Source organism: Rhinopithecus roxellana, chromosome 5 (assembly GCF_007565055.1).
Source record: "Rhinopithecus roxellana isolate Shanxi Qingling chromosome 5, ASM756505v1, whole genome shotgun sequence".
In the NCBI taxonomy this organism is placed as follows: Eukaryota; Metazoa; Chordata; class Mammalia; order Primates; family Cercopithecidae; genus Rhinopithecus; species Rhinopithecus roxellana.
In genome coordinates, this window is record NC_044553.1 from 148470533 (window position 1) to 148490022 (window position 19490).

The 19490-nt window shown below is 39.9% G+C and overlaps 1 protein-coding gene across 3 annotated transcripts in view; it reads left to right on the forward strand.

The window, feature by feature from the left end:
• The window catches only part of TDP1 (tyrosyl-DNA phosphodiesterase 1), an 89592-nt gene that overhangs the window by 30813 nt on the left and 39289 nt on the right, over positions 1 to 19490 (forward strand). For all 3 annotated transcript variants that reach the window (XM_010357215.2, XM_010357214.2, XM_030930907.1), the window contains exons 10-13: positions 2446 to 2631; positions 3246 to 3294; positions 5450 to 5516; positions 7208 to 7315. In XM_010357215.2, coding sequence (XP_010355517.1) covers positions 2446 to 2631; positions 3246 to 3294; positions 5450 to 5516; positions 7208 to 7315 — 410 coding nt within the window. The remainder of the gene's footprint in view (positions 1 to 2445; positions 2632 to 3245; positions 3295 to 5449; positions 5517 to 7207; positions 7316 to 19490) is intronic.

Sequence of the window (19490 nt, forward strand, 5' to 3'; positions counted from 1 at the left end):
TTGTGTGTGATCACCATCTGATACTGAAAGTTCAACTATATGTTAAAGAGTTTTCAAACCACTTTTTACACACAGTTGCTTATGTTGCGCCACAGCTTTCTTCCAGGAAGGCAGGCTGGTGATTAGGTGCCTGTTTCCACTGAAGTGTAAATCTAAGCCCCGAGACTTGTCCAGGATAGGGTGGCCCTTCAGGGGCCGAGCACTGCAATAAAAACTGGGTGTTGTAAGTTGTCGGTTCAGCTCTGTTGCCTACACCATGCTGTACCCAAGGTGGACATGGAAACTTTGGGCTTTTTGGGAAGTGTATGTGTAAGTATTAATGCCTAAGCTGTGTTAAGGAAAATAATACATATTAAACAAAACATCAGTCAGAATATGAGCTACAGTTTATTTTTCTGCTCTCTCCAGCCCTCTAGGTAGGCATTCAGCACATATTTAAGTGGATAAGGTTTCCAAATATTTTCTGAATTGTTTCTGCAGCTTTGCATAATTATCAAAGCAGGAAATGCAGATCAGTCTTCTGCAGTGTTTTAGCTGGTATGTGTATGTAAATGTTCTCTTTTATGTTTAGACCATCACAGCTGCCTGGAGCTCAAGTGTTAAACTATGAATGTTAAACCTCTTTCAAATGATAGGAGTCAAAACATGTAATCCTTCTAGGTATGGTTTAAATGTCGGTAGCAAAAAACTCACTTTGTTTACTCTGCTGTCACACTACAACAGTCAACACAGAAAACTGTGACCAAATATGTGTGGGGTTTTCCTCATACACTAAGCAGGGGACAGCAGCTGGGTGTCCTCTAGTTCACTTCAATTCTTATGCTGTCTTCCTGGAGATGTATAAAGAAAGTCACTTTAAAGAAAGTGATAGTATAAAGAAAGTGACTTTTTATTCCAAAGCTGACTTAGAGGAATAAGTACAGGCTTCCTGTCTTAAGGGTACTGCTTTGCTCTTGGCGCAGAAAGTGGACACTTTTAAAAGGGGGCATAGCATGAATGGCACGCAGAGGAGGAAACAAGCAGGTGGATAGTTCCTTACTTTCTGCCTTCTCTACCAGGTAGTCCATTTGGTCTCTTCCTGGGCAGAACTAGGTTGTAAAGATGGCCGAAACTCTCCAGGTGGGAGAGTTTTTTAGTGGGCATACTTTGGGTTGTAAATTTACTGCTGTCCCTCAAGGCAGTCTCCTGGTGGGAAAAAGTTCTGCTCTGGAGCTTCTAAGCACAAAGTTAGATGAACTTGCCCTGTAGGGAGTGGCTGCTAAAGGAAAAGTAAAAGGTTGTAATTGCATTTCTAAAGGGCTAAGTAGGAAGTGGAGAAGGAGTTGGGGGGAGCAGAGAAAAAAGAAAAGTAGGGAAAAATAATTGAAAAAATACTTTTTTTTTTTTTTAAAGAAATAAGGGGGTAGCCTCCGATCCCATAGATTAAGGATTCCATCCCACAAGACTGTCCCTCTCCCTTGGACACCAGTTGCAAGTCTGGGCCTCCAGAACTTCTGACTGACCAGCTTCAAGTTGAGGTTCCCGTGACCCTCTCTTTGAGTTTGATTAATTTGCTAGAGCAGCTCACTGAACTCGGGGAAACACATAATGTTTACTGGCTTATTATAAAGGATACAGATGAAGAGATGCATAGAGCAAGGTATAGGGAAGGGGCACAGAGCTTTCATGCCCTCTCTGGGTGCACCACCACTGTCCAGCAGCCTGCAGGAGTTCAGCTGTCAGAAAGCTCCCTAAACCCTGTCCTTTTGGGTTTTTAATGGAGGCTTCATTACATAGGCATGGTTGATTACATCACTGGCCATTGGTGATCAGCTCAACCTTTAGCCCCTCCTATCCCTGGAGGCGGCAGGGGGGGGGGGGGACGGGGGGGGGGGGTTGTGCCAAAAGTCCCAGTCTTCTAATCATGCCTTGGTCTTGATCGTGACCAGCCCCCATCCTGAAGTTATCTAGGGTCTGCCTGCCATCAGTCTCATTAACATACAGAAAGACATCACATTGGAAATCCCAAGGATTTTAGTAGTTGCATGCCAGGAAACAGGGATGAAGACCAAATACATATTTCATAGTATCAAAGGTGCATTAAACAATTGTGATTTCAAGTAAAAAATCTAATTTCATATGACAAGTTGGTGGTGTATCTGAAATTTCTACTGAAATGGGCCTTTTTAAACTTTGTAAATCTGTTTTTGCTTTTAGCACAAATCAAAGAATTTTGGAAAGCAGAACTTCTGTCCATCTACTCCATTAAAAATATGTTTTTAGTATTTAAAAAATATTTCCCAAAGAAGAAAAAATGTGTATGTGTGGGCATGAAATTGATCATTAGTATTTTCAGCTTTTCTCGTTAATTAGGCATTCCAAGAGCAGAAAACTGTTTTCAGGTATTACAGCCTTTCTGTTAAGATTATTTGAGTCACGTTAACATTCATTTATATTCTTTCCCAGCTTCTGAAAGACCATGCCTCATCCATACCTAACGCAGAGTCCTGGCCTGTTGTGGGTCAGTTTTCAAGCATTGGCTCCTTGGGAGCTGATGAATCAAAGTGGTTATGTTCTGAGTTTAAAGAGAGCATGCTGACACTGGGGAAGGAAAGCAAGACTCCAGGAAGAAGCTGTGTTCCTCTTTACTTGGTGAGTTCTCATTCTCATTGAGGTCATTTACTTTTATTCTCTACACAGGAGAAGAATTGAAAATTGGTCCTCTTTGCAATGGAGAGATGTTTTATTCTGTGATTTTTTTTTTTTTTTTTTTTTTTTTGGCGTGGGAGGGAGCGGGGTACATTAGCATCGTCATTTGTAATCAAGTTGCCTTAATATCCAGTGCTAATAGCTTGCTGATTTGTTCAGGAGCTCCATTGCAAACACAGACTGGCCTGTGATTTTTCTATCCTTTCTTTCAGGTTGCTCCACCAAGGAAGAAAATATTTGATGTAGCATAGCCAGCAGAATTAGGGGCATTTTAATTATTTAGAGACCTGTGAATTAATAGTTAATTTTCCATTCAATGTTAACTTGAATTTCAAAGGAAAAAATATTCAAATTGAAGTATAATTTTACATCAAATATGGCTCTTGTTGTTTAATTACTAATTCATTTTTTGTAAGATGAGAGCTTTTAAAAATTTAAAGTATATTTTCTAATTTAAAAGTATTTTTAACAGATTTTCATTTTTTAAAAAGCTGATTATCATTCTTTGTCTTCAACATGGTACATTCTGAGTTTTATTGTTTTTCTCTTATTTTTAGATCTATCCTTCTGTGGAAAATGTGCGGACCAGTTTAGAAGGATATCCTGGTAATTCTTGGGGAGACTGTGTCAGCTGTGTTTTATGTATATTTCATGAATGTCCTGGTAAAATTTTACCAGTATTGGTTAGAAATTTGGAGATGGTTTTCACTTAACTGTATAAGGATCATGAAAATAGGCAATATCAAGCTCTGCGTTCTGCAGATGATACCCCTCAGTTTGGGTGTGTTATTAATCCTCACAGAAACCCTCTGCACAATGGTTTTCATTTTTACTGGTAAGGTAACCAGCAGGTTAGTTGTCCAGACAAGACAGCCAAATAAAATCAACTTCCCCTTACTCTTCAGTGCCTTTTCAGAGCTTATCCAGCATAACTTCCTCTCATCTCTTTCCACATCCTCCCTTCCTGTGTTTGAGGTACCATGTGGTCCTTTTAAATGCCTGATACAGATATATTTAAGGTCTGGAATTTTTAAATTTTTGCCTTTGGTGTAACACTGTTGATGTGTCTATTGTGTCAAGGGCTTCATCTGCAAATGCCTAAGATTTTTTGTAGGCATCCATCAACCTTGTCCATTTCCCCTATACTCATACCAGGCACTAAACCTTTATTTGGAATTCAGCAGCCCCCTACTTAGTGTAATCAGGAGGTGTTAACCGAAAACCCAAATAGTGGCTGTCTCTGGAAAAAGCAAAGTCTAATTGGCATTGGCATTTGCTGATGGCTAGAGCAGAATGTGCTGAATTAGTCCATTTATTGCTTATCAGGCTCAATAAGAAAAATCTGCCAGAAAAATCTCACTAGAGTTTGGAGTGTATTTGCCCATTTTTTTGCTTTTTAATGGAAAAACCAAAATTACTTCACTGAGACCCAGGGATACAGTGGTGGTTTTTCTTCAGTCCTCTTTTTGCGCCTCTAATAGGCTCGATTCATTCAAAGTGTATGTTTAATGGGGAACAACATGGTATTTTTAACAGAGCTGTTTTATAACTGGCTTTGAAACTGAATGTTTTTAGTTATTTGAAGTTGAAGACAGGACATGCCCTATTTGATATGTCAGAGATGTTTGGATATAGATCTCTTTGGGTATAGATCAGTGTGGAGAAGTTCCAGCATGTGTTTGGAAAGTCACTGATGAATCCACTGTGGAGTTTTCTTCGTTTCAAAAATGAGCAAGCATTGACTTCTAATTGTATTTCCACTTGGAACTTTCGTATTCTCTTTGCAAGAATAAGGCTTTTAGAATTCCTTTTTTCAAACTGAACTGTTTACTGAATGTTTTGTTTTTTAGCCATTCTTTTCTGTTTGTCAGAATCTGTTCAGCCAGTACAAAGTCTGTTTGGAAATAGTGTGTAAAGGTGAAGTAGAAGGAGCACTGACATCTCGTCCTAGATTTCCTCCCCAAGTGTCACGGTCTTGGGCAAAAACAGAGGCTGTCCAGCTGTGTCTTATTTGCATAAGGAGAGTAGGATGGGCCAGGATTCTAACACTTCAGATCTATACAGTTATAGATAGATGTTAAATTACCATCACCAAGTAATTCAATTATAATTTTTTCTTTTCAAAGTGTACTTTTAATGGGGAAAAACGTGGTATTTTTAACAAAGCTGTTTTATAACTGGCTTTGAAACTGAATGGTTTTAGTTATTTGCAGTTGAAGCTTTTGCAGGAAAAAGCTGTGTTCCACTTGGTGAGTTCTCATCCTCAATGAGGTAATTTACTTTTATTCTCGACACAGGAGAAGAATTGTAACAGGAGAAGAATTGTAAATAGTCCTTACATTCCTGATGGGAGAAATCTTTTTAATGTGTTCATAATTCCTGCTCTGAATGTTGAATGGGTTTCTAAAAAGTGATTAGCAAGTTGTCATTAGTTTTCAGTATGTTTGTGTTATATGAGCCTTATTTAAAGGCATCCCATGACTATACTTCATAAAGTATATGATCATCACTTACTTTTGCTTATAAGTCTGGATGTTTATAAGATCTGTATAAAGTTAATACTGAAGGAAGGAAACCTCATTAAGAGAACATATCTAATGCAAGTATAGACATATTTTTTCAAATAACTGTTCTATAAGATGAAGTAATAGAAGTAGTTTTTTTCCTGTTACCTTCTTGCTTTTATTATAGATTTTCCTCTTAATGAGGGATCCTCAAATTATATTTCATAATTTTTATTGTTTTATTTTTCTTTTAAAAGCTGGGGGCTCTCTTCCCTATAGCATCCAGACAGCTGAAAAACAGAATTGGCTGCATTCCTATTTTCAGTAAGTAATTGGTTTAGACTGCTGCTATTGCTTCTTTAGGAATTAGAATGTTATTTATGTCACTGGTTTGTTTTTTTTAAAAAGGAACTTTATGTAATATAGCTATATTCTTTCATCTACATATGTTAGTGATAGAAATAATTTAAAACAAGGTTTTGAATTTTTTTTGGAATAGGTTCTTAATACCAAAGAGGAAAATTTATTGCTGTAAGGTTTCTATTTAAATATTGGCATGCCAAGAAAGATAAATAAAAGATCATGCTGGGTAGTTTAGAATTTACATAAGCAGTATTTTAGTTCATTTTTCCAAAATATAAAGTATCATTATTCTGTCTGTACCATCATATGTGCAGCTGCAAGCTTGGTGAGGGCAGATTCTATGCTGCTGTTTCCTGAGGATACAGGATGGTATCTGGCATGTTGTCAGAGTTCAGTAAATGCTGAGTGGGCAAGTGAAGGGAATGTGCTTCATCCTTCTCCAGCCACAGCAGTTGCACAGCCTGCATATGCAAGGCCAGTCTGTTTCGTGCTTGTCTCAACAGGTGTTTGCTGTGCTGGTTAGCCAGAAATGAAAGTAGAATTACTTTGAATTATAGCTTTCAGCTGTAATTCAGTGTGTTATCCTGGAGCTTTTCTTTAATGCTTTCTTGAGAGGTTTTTCCTTACAGAGGACACTTCTTTATATTGAACTCCTTTCAGTATTATATTATTAAATTCACGTGAATGAAGACAGTGATGGTACCTACCTAAGCCTGATTGTTTTCACAGACGATCTGTTAATCTGCAGGGACCATCCTCCTATAAGTAAGGATTGTTGCTTCATTATATAGGTTCCCACAGAACCATAGTCTACAGTATTGGAAACTTAGAAACCAAACTCAGATTTGTGAATGTCAGCATTTGACTAAAGTGTTTCTGCCCTTGCTTTTCAGCATTCATTTTTTTCATATACTGTTTGTATTTTGTCTTTTTTGTATTTTGTTTCATTCAACAAGCTTTTGCTGAGCCTCTATCATAACACTCCATGGGAGCATAATTCTTCCCTTTAAGGAGCTCACAGTTCAGGCAGTAGACATATGCACACATGCTGTTAAAAGCACAACAGAAGGGCCAGGTGCAGTAGCTCACACCTGTAATCCCAGCACTTTGGGAGGCCGAGGCGGGCAGATCACGAGGTCAGGAGATCGAGACCATACTGGCCAACATGGTGAAACCCCGTCTCCATTAAAAATACAAAAAATAAGCTGGGCATGGTGGCGGGCACCTGTAGTCCCAGCTACTCGGGAGGCTGAGGCAGGAAAATGGCATGAACCTGGGAGGCGGAGCTTGCAGTGAGCCGAGATTGCGCCACTGCACTCCAGCCTGGGCAACAGAGCGAGACTCCGTCTCTAAAAATTAAAAAAAAAAAAAACAGAAATAATATGTATGCGTGTATGCATGTTCATGGCAAAAATGGAAAGGCTATATGCTGAAAGGTTACAGTTCTTGTGAGAAGTGGGAAGTTTGTAATTCTAAAATGGGCATGCATTATTTGAACGCAGTTGCATAAAATATCACAGGTCACAGAGTCATGTAGCCACTGTTGATTTTTAGATAATAGGCTTTTTCTTTTCATGCAGTTTCCTAATATTAGGATTAAGATCAGTTTGTTTAATTTTGTAATTAGTGACTTGTGTCTTTTCTGTCACTAGCAAATGGTCAGCTGAGACTTCTGGCCGCAGCAATGCCATGCCACATATTAAGACATATATGAGGCCTTCTCCAGACTTCAGTAAAATTGCTTGGTTCCTTGTCACAAGGTAAACAGTCCTTACATTCCTGATGGGAGAAATCTTTTTAATGTGTTCATAATTCTTGCTCTGAATGTTGAATGGGTTTCTAAAAAGTGATTAGCGAGTTGTCATTAGTTTTCAGTATGTTTATGTTACATGAGCCTTATTTAAAGGCATCCCATGACTAATCCCTTTGTAAAGTATATGATCGTCACCTGCTTTTGCTTATAAGTCTGGATATTTGTAAGATTTGCATAAAGTTAACATTTACTTCTATTATTTAATACCTCAATAGGGGTTATGCAAATTGACATTTGGGGTAAGTACAGAGTAATAATGAAATGTTAAAATTAATATTTTTTTCTTAGTTTCTCCTTAGGTAATTAAAACCCGAGGCATTCAAATCTCTGATGTGTCCTTTTCTAAAACATCTTTAAGATGTAATTCACATACCATAAAATCTGCCCATTTAGTCTCTACTGTTTAATGGTTTAGTATATCACAGAATTATGTAACCATTGCCATAATCTAAATTTAGAATATTTTCATCACCCCTATAGGAAACCACCTACCTGTTGGCATTTTTGTGTCTATTTTTATAGGAAGATAAATTGCCATGCCCTTTGAAAACTAGAACTTTAGTTCCTGACTCCCAGGCTGAACCGAACGATTAGGCATCTCTTCATGATTCAGTAACATAATTAATGTCAATAGCAACTAATTAAAGTATCACAGAGTAGAATTATTTCTTTAAGAGAGGAACAGCACTCATGAACAAAGTTTTAAACAAAAGAGCCACTTACATCTTCTTGGAGAAAGAGAAAGATTTATTTTAAGGAATTGGCTCATGCAATTGTGGGGGCTGGCAAGTCCAAAATCCATAGGGCAAACCAGCAGCTTGGAGATTTAGTAGGACTTGGTGTTGCAATCTTGAGTCTCTTTCTACTTTATTGGAAAAGTTTAATTTAATGTCTGTTTGGGTGTTGTTTTCCCTCAAAGTGTAATAAAAAGGTGATGTACTTCACAGAAATTGTGTATTATTGATTCTGTTTCAAGGGTATTAAGGGAAGTGGAGATTAAAGTAACACTGTGAGTAATCTTTTTCTAAAGGCAAAGTTTTTGTAGTTCAGTTCAATGGTAGTGTGTGCTTCACTGTGGGAACACAAAGAGCCAGGAAGTATGAGCCCTGCCATGCATGTGACCCTGTATCCTAGGTGTTTACCTGTGTAAGCACTGTATTGTAAGCACTCTTAGAAATGTATTGCCTTGCTGGGGCAGAGGCAGGATCAAATGAGAAATCAGCTAAACTAATAAAGAAGTGCTGTTGTAAGTAGGTCTAGAAGTAAGCCTGAGAGAAAACCCAGATAGATTAGTAGAAGGAACTAGTGAAGACAAAGGCCATGGAGGTGGGAAAATACACGGGGTTTTTAAGGAACAGATGAGTGATTCCATGAGGCTATGTAAAAGGAAACCCAGGTTCAGATACCTTTAGCATTTATTTTCTAAAGTTAAGTCAGAAAACATCCACTGTCAGTTTACTCATTTAATATCTTGTCAGTTTTGTACTGTGAATATCTGCCTTGATGTCGAATGGCTGTCACTAAATTAAGCAAATTATAGTTATTATAGTTATTTGAAGTTTATTGTAAGAATTTGAAATTTGTCATTATGGATTTGTAGCTTCTAGTTTTATTCTGTGATAACTGGACTGAGAGCTATATCTACTTCCTAAATGTGTAAAGATTAATAGCAACAACATTCATTCAGCAATTTCAATATGCCAGATTGTTCTGGGTGAGCAGTCATGTGTATTTACTTATTTAATTCTCACAACAGCTCTGTGAGGACCAGGAGGCACAGAGTGATTAATAAGCTGCCTAGTATCATGCAGTAATAAGTGGTGGAACCCAGACAGGAGCACGCCTCTCCTCTACTGTCTGATGCCCCTCTTAATCCACATACAGGTTTAGTGTGCCTGTTTTCTTTTCTTTTTCTTTTTTTTTTTTTTTTTTGAGACGGAGTCTCGCTCTGACACCCAGGCTGGAGTGCAGTGGTGTGATCTCCACTCACTGCAAGCTCTGCCCCCTGGGTTCACGCTATTCTCCTGCCTCAGCCTCCCATGTAGCTGAGACTACAGGTGCCCACCACTGCACCCAGCTAATTTTTTGTATTTTTAGTAGAGACGGGGTTTCACAGTGTTAGCCAGGATGGTCTCGATCTCCTGACCTCATGATCCACCCGTCTCGGCCTCCCAAAGTGCTGGGATTACAGGCATGAGCCACCGCGCCCGGCCAGTGTGCCTGTTTTCTACAAAGACTAGTTAATTCCAAAGAAATTGTGTCAGGCTTTACTTTGATTGTTGTATAAAAGAGGAAAGGGACATTGGGCTTTCCAATATGATTGCAGGATTTCTAAGAAACATAAATAACAACGTAGATACATAGAGCCCACTCTCTCAGCCCTTCCATAACAAAGGAAAGTGTAGATTCCAAATATAAGTGGCATCTCCCAGTAAGCAGCTCCCTTGATTAGGTTTGGACATTTTGTCTGTCACTTTTTCTGAATCTGTCAGAAAGAATGTTCCCAAACCGAACTCATTGTATGTAGATGGAGATTTCTTTTCCCAACATTCTTGTTTGCCCTTGTGGCACCTGTCTCTTATTACCAGGTTTAAAGCCTGAATGTCCTCTTTCACTGTTCCTTCAAATGTTGGGCAAACATTTACTGAGGTCCTCCTGTGGATGCCGGACACTCAGGATAAAACAGAAGATCTAGATAGTGCCTTTTAGATGCTCACAGTCTCTGATGTGAGGAGCCAGACACAGAAATAATTACAATAGGAAGAGATCAATTCTGTGCTTAAGGTGGGCACATGGATGCTTTGGAAATAGCTATCAAAGCCTATTCATCTTTGAAATGTTTCAAAAGTTTCCTCTACCAGTCCTTGCAATTACCAGGTCAGAAACTTATCACCTGGACTTCTGAAAGGGTTTCCTATCTGTTGTGCCATCACGTGGGTGTCCTTCACAGGCCACTCATCCTGGTTACCCATGCCCCTTCACCTTTCTGAAACATAGAGTTTCCTCATTGTCCCATGTTCAGAATTCCCCACATCCTGTAGGCTAAAGTACAGATTCCTCAGTTTGGAAGTCATGCCCCAGCCACACCATTTTCACCATTCTTACCCATTAATCCCCAATAGGAACTTTGAGAAGAAGCCACGCTAGCCTTCTTTGCCCCTGAAGTCATCCAGCCAGCAGCCCATGTAGTTTCCTCTCCTGATCCTTTCATCCCTTTTCTCTGTTTCTTCAGTTGCTACTCATCTTTTAAGAGTTGTGTTCAGGTCCCATCTCCTCCTGGAGCCTCTTTCAGCGTCTGCTGGTCCCTCCCTGTCCAGATCCTTAGATCCATGTGCCACCAGTGGAGCTCACAGCTCCTACCTCACTATTTTGTCTCTCAAGCATGAGCTTTAGCATTGTCAGACAGTACTAGATGAGATGGTCATGTCTACTATTGAACAAGTCTTGCCGTGGACAAGTTTCTTAACCTCTCTGAGCCTCAGACTTCTCATCTGCACAGCAACTATGAAGTTTTGAGGTGCCAACCATGGTGACCTGTGGGAGTAAGAAGAAAGGGGCAGGGGAGAGAGTTGACCTGCATTAAGTAGCCACCATGTGGCAGACACTTCTGGTGCTTTACCTACATAGTAGTCTCTTTCAGTCCCCACAAGAGCTGTGAGGTGGCATTATCCCCTCCCTCCGCTCAATGAGGAATAAGACAGCAGAGTTGAGGCAGTTCTACCCATTACTCAGCAAATATGTATTGGCCACTGTGGCAAGAATAGAGTAATTAAGATGAGGTTCTCATAGAATTTACATTTGCATGAAAGAGATTTACCAAAGAATTCATTGTATACATATTAGTTAATTGCACTTGTAATGCTTTTTGACTATTCTACATAGGTGGGTGTTTACCCAATAAGACCTTAATTTTCAGTCTTTCAGCCAAAACATCACTTCTGGAGCCTGGTGGCTTCCATAATGCCCTAGATTCCTGCATTGTCATTGTTCTTTCTCTGTTCACCGTGGTTGCTTGTGTAATTCTGGCTTCCCCTGTAGACTCTGTGAGGCCAAGTCCATGCCTGTCTTGTTCAGCATACCCTGGTGACTAGCCAGGTGCCTGACATGTGGAGGCTGATGAAGACTAGGATGGAAGTGGTAACTGTGAAAGCACTGCCTAGACTGCATAATGGAACATGGGCGGGCCCTCAAAGATGATTCCTGAGTTTGGGGTGTGGAGATGGGGATTATCGCTGATATCAGTATAGAAGTCAGGGAATGGAACTGGCCTCCCACAGCGGGATGATGGTGAATTTGATTGCAGATTCATTTATCATGGTGGGGACTTCAGGTGGAATTGTTTGTTGGAGATGAACTTAAAAGTGTGGTGTACATATAGTATGTTTTGGAGTTTGGGTTAGTACTGATTGTTGACACCATAATCCTTTGTGACTTCCTGAGGAGAATATAGCAGATCAATGCCTGGGCATTGAAGAACATACAAGAAATACATATCAGGTGGGCTTTTCATGCCTACCAGGTGTTGCATTGCCAAGCAAATGAATTGGATTCAAGCCATCCCTCCTGGGTTGAAGAGCAACTGGTCACACATTCTCCATGAAATAATCTTTCTTCTACTAAGAAAAATGTTATATATATATTCTGTTTTGGGTATCAGATTTAACCATTTTTATCCAGCACATAACTTCTGAGCACCCACGGTGGACCACACACTTTTCTAGGAGCTAAGAATGCAATAAACAATAAAACATCTTGACTTTATGTTCTGGTGCTGGGAATTATACAAAAAGCAAAGAAGTATGTTTATATATGCAAATGGTGGTACATGCTATACAGAAAAAATGGAATGATAATTTAGGTGCACAGTCCTTTATTCTAAATTCTTGGTACCAGATGTAGTTCAATATTTGGATTTTAGAAAGATAATATGGTACCTATACTGTCTGTTAATATGCCTAGTGGTATCTGGACCAACACTTTATAATAAAACATTTTGGAAGCAAAGATCACAGGTAGCCTCATGTCATCTTAGTTCAACTTTTGTTGCCCATTGAGTTAAGATCAAGTTTTGCTATCAAATGAAATGAGTTAAATGCTTTATTTCAAATTTGGTTTAGGTTGTTGTTTTTAAATTTTCAGAGCTAACATGTAGTTCTTAACCAGCGGTTCCAGGCACAGTTCCAAGCACATTATTTATATATATATATATATTCATGTAATCCTCATAGCCATTCTACAGTGTGTCCATGAATCCCCTTTTCAGATGGAAGAACTGAAGCACAGAGGTTAAACAAGGTGCGCAAGAACCCAGAGTCCCCACCCTCAAACACTGTCCTGTAGGGTATGAGTGCCCGGGTTGGAGAGGGAGGCTGCTCCTTAAAGAAGAGGGTCAGAGGCCTCCTGACGTGGTGATGTTCATGCAGAGACCTGAAAGAAGTAAGAGAAGAACCATGTGGATGGGTCGCTGAGGGAAAGCATTCCGGTGTGGGGTGGGGAGTGGGAATATCCTTGCTGTGTTTGATTAACAGCAAAGTAAGTGTTACTAGAGTCAGTAGAATGGGTGGGTAGGTGAGTTCAGAGCAGCAGTGAGTGGCCAGACTTTGCCTTTTTACCTGCTTGCAGATATTACTGTTTCTTTGATGCCTCCTGGGTTGCTTGAGGCTTCATTAGTCGTGGGTCTATGGAAAGCAGTTCAATGAATGTTATAATTTGAATTGATTGGAATAATTGAGTGCTTTTCTAAATGCTTGTTCCATGAGATTTTCTAGAATAAGATATGATTTTAAATAGTCGACTTTAGCTTATACTCAAATAGTGTGTCTCTCAACAGGACACTATTGTTATTTTGGTCAAGATAATTTTTTGTTATACAAGGTTGTCCCATGCATTGTAAGTTATTTAATAACCTGGCCCTCACATACTAACTGCCAAGTCCTGATGAAAGCTGAAAAAAAAAAAAAAGCCTTATACATTTCTAAATATTCCCTAGATTTTATGCTCTGATGGACAATATCATCATCCTTGAGAATAAATTCAAAAGTTTTGAACAACGGATATCCTTTCATTTAATATATTTACTTGCTTTAGAATAGTGAGGCAAGATTGTAGAGAGCACTGGATTCTAGTCCAAATGAAGTGCTCATGCCCAGCAAATCTAATGCTCTGTCAGCAAAGTAGCAGACATACTAGATTTTAAGAATTGGATTTTAGCCAAAGGTAAATACATCAAAAGCTACGTAAATTTAACTTTTGATATTTTTCTACTTTATTATTACTACTGATCCATACTAATGTTTGGGTTTGGAATGAATAACCAACTCCTCTTTATTAAGTACAATAAAATTAAATTCCCCAGAAAAAATTATAGGGGTAATAGGCACAGTGAATGATAGGCAGTATGAATTTTGACTTTTAACATGATAGACTTTAAAAAATAATCTAGAGCTGCATATCCAAATAAGTGTTATGATCACCCTTTGAAAGTAGGTGCTTTGGCCAAAAACGTTGCCATTGCTCAAGTTTTCTTGCCACTCTTCCAAGTTCTTTCAAAATGAGTTGACATGACACATTAGCAAATAAGTATTCTTAACAGACACTCTTTGTTTCCAGCCTTGCATTAGTTTTCTGTTCCTTTGTAATATGTGATCACAAACTAAGAGGGCTTAAAACAATACAGATTTACTATTCCATGGTTCCCGTGGGTCAAGAGTCTGGGCATGGATCAGCTGAGCCCTCTGCTCAGTGTCTCGCCAGGCTAAAATCAAGCTGTCAACCCAGCTGTAATCTCATCTGAAGCTTGGGGTCCTCTTTCAAGCTCACAGTTGCTTGTGGCTGTAAGCCTGAGGTTCCTGCTTTCTTGTCGGCTGTCAGCCAGTTATTCTCAGCTCCTAGGTGCTTCCCGTGGTTTTCTGCCGCATTCCTCATGGGGTGCTTCTTGGAAACTGGCAAGAGGATCTATCTCAGAAAGGACCCAACCCAAGCCCACCCAGGATTATTTCCCTTTTGAGTAACTTAGTCAATTAATTGATAACCAAATTATGCAAGTAAAACTCCATCATATTCACAATTCTGGCCCATCCTTAAGGAAAGGGGATATACAGGCGTGTGCACCAGGGACCATCTTTCGATTCTGCTTTCCACAGACTTCACTGAATTTTTTTTTTTTTTGAGATGGAGTTTCACTCTTATTGCACAGGCTGAAGTGCAATGTCACGATCTTGGCTCACTGCAACATCTGCCTCCCGGGTTCAAGCGATTCTTCTGCCTCAGCCTCCTGAGTAGCTGGGATTATAGGCATGCGCCACCACACCACGGCTAATTTTGTATTTTTAGTAGAAATGGGGTTTCTCCATGTTGGTCAGGCTCGTCTCGAACTCATCGGCCCACCTCGGCCTCCCAAAGTGCTGGGATTATAGGCATGAACCACTGCACCTGACCCACTGATATTTCTTTCCCAGTTCGATTTACCCTCTTATTCTCCAATCTTGGCTGGAATTAATTTTTTACTGTTTCCAAAATTGGGGTTTGTTTTCTATAGTTAAGCAAAAGTACCCTTGTACACACTCAGAAGACTGAACCTCCGGCTCCAGAGCTCTTTGAGAAGTGAAGTTCTGTACTTTCTTGGAGCCAAAAGAGGCAGCTGTACTGGAGTAAGGGACCAACCCCGCAGCATGACTGCTTTGGAGAACTATATTTACTTGGGTATGTAGAGTTGTTAAAAACAATAGTCCTATAAAAGATTCGTAGAATTACAAAAGATCTGATTTCCTAATCTTAAAAAGTCTCATCTCTTTAGGAAATGTATTTTGTATGGTTCCTATTGGGTCTACATAGTATCTTATTGCCTGTTATGTCTCTACCCATCATAAGTAGAGGATGTTGACTTTCTGATCATTTGGACTTTGTTTCATCCAGTTGACATTTCACAAATGTGAAAACTGGCTACAGAAGGTCAGGAATTGGAATCTTATACAAATGCTAGCCTTAATATAGTTTTTAATCTTCCCTTTTATTATTTTAAATATAAATCACAGTTTTCATTTCCTCTGTTTCATTATGTGTTGTGACTGAGGTGCTGACTGAAAGCATTTTTCATAGATCCTGGGTCATGTGTTAGTATATAGTTGCCATAGTTACCACATCATCAAGAATCATAAAATCTGCACCAAAACCTTTTTTAATGAAGTTTCTGCTGAACTATCTGCATTAGAAGTTTCCTTTTACTGTAGAGAAAATGAGTTTATAATCATCAGCCTTCATTGCCTACCAGAATACTCATTGTGATCTTTGGTAATTATTCTTTAGTGTTTGTGCTTTCTGGCAGATTGGCTAATATAGTGCCTAGTTCGGTACCTGGCCTGTGGTGGCTCAAAACTGAATGGATGGTATCCCCCTTAATCTAACTGCAGTTTATTTTCAGACTGCTGCTAAGGTTTTATTTTTTTCTGTACTGTCCAGAATAACTATACTTTTCTTTCAAGTTCTAATTCAAATGCTCCCCTTAAAGTGAAACTTTTTCTAGCTCAGCAGACATTATTTTTTCCTTTGTGTTTTCATGGCGCTTTTTGCTTGGTCCTTTTTACATCTTCCCAGTTGATTCCTTTTTTATTTTATTTTTTTTAATTTTGAATATCTTTTCTCACTGCTTCTGTAGGCATCGACCTGATTGCTTCTTTATGGATCCCTTTGCTTCCCTGTATCATGAGCTTCGGGTGAGCAAGGTGCCTGATCTTACTCATCTTTTTCTGCTTAGCATCTAACACTGCATGGCACATGGGTAGTGACCAAAAAATATCTGAATCAGTGCCCTTTTAAAAACTTATTTTTTTCAAATAGGTAACATACACAATATATAAATGGTATATAAAGAAGGTATGTCTTCCCATTCCCGTTCCCCAGCCTGCTCCTCATCCGGAAACCACTACTACTAGTTACTTGGGTTTAATAGCTGTAACCCATCAACATTTTTAAACCCAGGGTCCACAGATGGTGACGTTACCCAGTCATCCAGCATATTATGGAGGAAATAACCTGAGATAGAGTCCAAAGATCCAAGTCCTAGTTTGAGATTGCCACTTACTAGCCTTGCCACTTAAATTTTGGAAAACGCATTTATACCCTTGGCTTTTATCTCATTTATGGAATCCCCAGGATGATGGTAGAAAACATGTGGTTGTTTCCTATTAAACAGTATGCTGCGTTTAATATTAGTTCACTGCTTGATTTTTCATGTCTCTCATATTCATTAGGCCTCTTAGGATTTAAGAAAGCACCTTATAAAGCCTTTATCTGTTCTGCCTGTGTAACTCATCCGTATAACATATATGACCTTAAGACATATTCAAGCTGGGTGCAGTGGCTCACACATGTAATCCCAGGACTTTGGGAGGCCAAGGCAATCGGATCACTTGAACTCAGGAATTCGAGATCAGCCTGAGCAACATGGTAAAACCCCATCTCTATGAAAAAAATTTATTTAAAAAAAAGGGGAGGGGGCATGGTGATGTGCACCTGCAGTCCCAGGTACTCAGGAGGCTGAGATGGGAAGATAACTTGAGCCTGGGAGATTGAGGCTGCAGTGGGTCATGATGGCACACTGTACTCTAGCCTAGGCAACAGAGCGAGACCCTGTCTCAAAAAAAGATCTTTTCAGAGATATATAGCCTTTTCTAAACCAAATATGTGGTTATTTTTATTTTTATTTATTTTTTTTTTTTTGAGACAGAGTCTCGCTGTGTTGCATAGGCTGGGGTGCAATGGCGTGATTTCGGCTCACTGCAACCTCCGCCTCCCGGGTTCAAGGGATTCTTCTGCCTCAGCCTCCTGAGTAACTGGGACTACAGGTGCATGCCACCATGCCCAGCTAATTTTTGTATTTTTAGAAGAGACGGGGTTTCACCGTATTGTCCAGGCTGGTCTCAAACTCCTGACCTCATGATCTGCCTGCCTTGGCCTCCCAAAGTGCTGGGATTACAGGCGTGAGCCACTGCGCCCAGACATATGTGGTTAATTTTTAAATCGCTCACAATTACTCTATTTAATCAGGACAAGTACAGTCAGCCACATTTATACATTCAGAGAAACTCAAAATTAACAGTTCACTTGAACTTATTAGGATGTTATATTAGCTGGCGATTTCCTCTTTTGATTGGTTACTTGCTTTTATGGAGAGATATTTATGGTTTTTAATAAGATTTTCCTCCCATCTGTTTTGATCCTACCATAAAATCATCCCATGTTTGATGGGCAGCCGGTTAGGGAAATTATTGGGACATGATGACAACTGTGGTATTTAAATTTTACCACAGGACTAAGCAGGAGGAAGATGAGGTTTAAGAGAAGCCTTGGTTAGTGCCTAGGTGTAATTGGCAAACCCAATGAGAACAGTTATGAAAGTTGTGTATTGTGGGTGGTCAGAAGCAAGGTGGGTACCTAACACATGCTGGATCACTGTTAGAGTTGCCTAGCAACTGACAGGCAATGCGGATAGTCAGGGATGAGCAGAAATGTTGGTGCTGCCACTTCAGGAGAAGACGAGACAAGTGCTTGACTGAAAAATCACTGGCTTTTTGAGGAAACATAAAAGACATTCTCTCTCCTCTGCTTTTCAATATTACTATGCAGTACTCCTTCTCTAATGTCTGTTGCTTTGATTCTGAAACAAATCATCTCTTTTTGTTCTCCTTTGTCTGAGTATTTTGGTGAAAATAAAATTGGATTACACAAGAAAATACTTACAGGTGTCATTGGGTAGACTTGGTTGCCTGGCCCTGTGGCTCTAAGATATTGGGATTAGCTGGTATGCTTCATGTGCTTTGTTACAAATGATGGTTATCAGTACTAACGCCTACAAGTGACTTCCTTTATACAATAGAGATGATTCAAGGTCATATTACTACCCTCGCCTGCCTGCATTCTGGTACAAGCAGACTGAAGACAGAGCATACCCCTTTCTGTACTCATATGAGAAAGTCTCATGAACATCCTCACGATGGAAAAAAGCTTGAGACCCCTGACTTAGTGCCTCTAGACCCTTTGCACACTGGCATTGCTAGTCACTAAGTGCACATCTGGCTTGAGATGAGGAGGTGCTACCTGGAATTTCCCACCAGGGACTGGCCTCCAAAAAAAGCCTCTCTCAAGTAACATAGCAAATACTTGTATAGTGCTTACTGTATGCTGGCCAAGAGCTTTTTTATACTAGCTCATTTAATCCTCCAAATTAGGAGCTAGGTGCTGTTACTATCCCCATTTTAGAGATATGAAAACTAAAGCATAGAGAGCTTAAATAGCATGCCCCCAGGTGACCCAGTTGGGAAGCAGGAAGAGCTAGGATTTAGACCCAGGTAGTCTGGTGTGACTATTTCTTGTTTATGTGCCAGGTGCTGTTCTAGGTTTTAGTTATAGATGATGGACAAGACAGGTGTGGTCCCTGCTTTCATGGAACTTGCCTTCTAATTGATGTAGACCTATCGTCTCTCTGCTTTGGGATTGGCACAGAAACATTATTACAGGAGAGTCAGCAGGATGGTGACAGGCCGAGAGAAGGAAGGGAGGAAGCAGGTTGCCTATAAGGTTGTGAGCATAGCTCTCTGGGAGAGTTAAACATGCTGTTAGGCTTTGTGGAGCTGATCATCAGCCCCAAGGAGGCTGCTCCTCCAGCTATCTCAGGTCTTAGTGGGAACCTTCCTTGTGCTATGCAGCACCAATATTTCAGGCTCCAAAAAGACAAGAATCATTCCCAGGACACTGTGCGCTGTGGGACTCAGGAAAACCGAGGTAAGGCACCAGCCTTCACACACTTTATAGAGTAATCATCTTCAGAGAGCTTTTCAAGGTCTCCAAGGACCTTGACCAAATGCTGACCATATATTGGACTATTCAGTCTTACTGGCCATGTGAACAGTCCATCCACTCTGCAGCCACACTCTTAAGACATTTGCTTCTGCTCTCTAGGCCCATTTCCCCATCTGTAAAACCAGGGGTTGGGCTAAATCAGTGGATTTTATACTGTGTTCCTTGGAGCCCTGTGGGCTCTGGAAACCCCTTTTGGAAGCCACCACAACAGTGGACAGAGAGAGACGAGTGCAGGTAATTCACCCAGAGATACTTGCCCCTGTTTG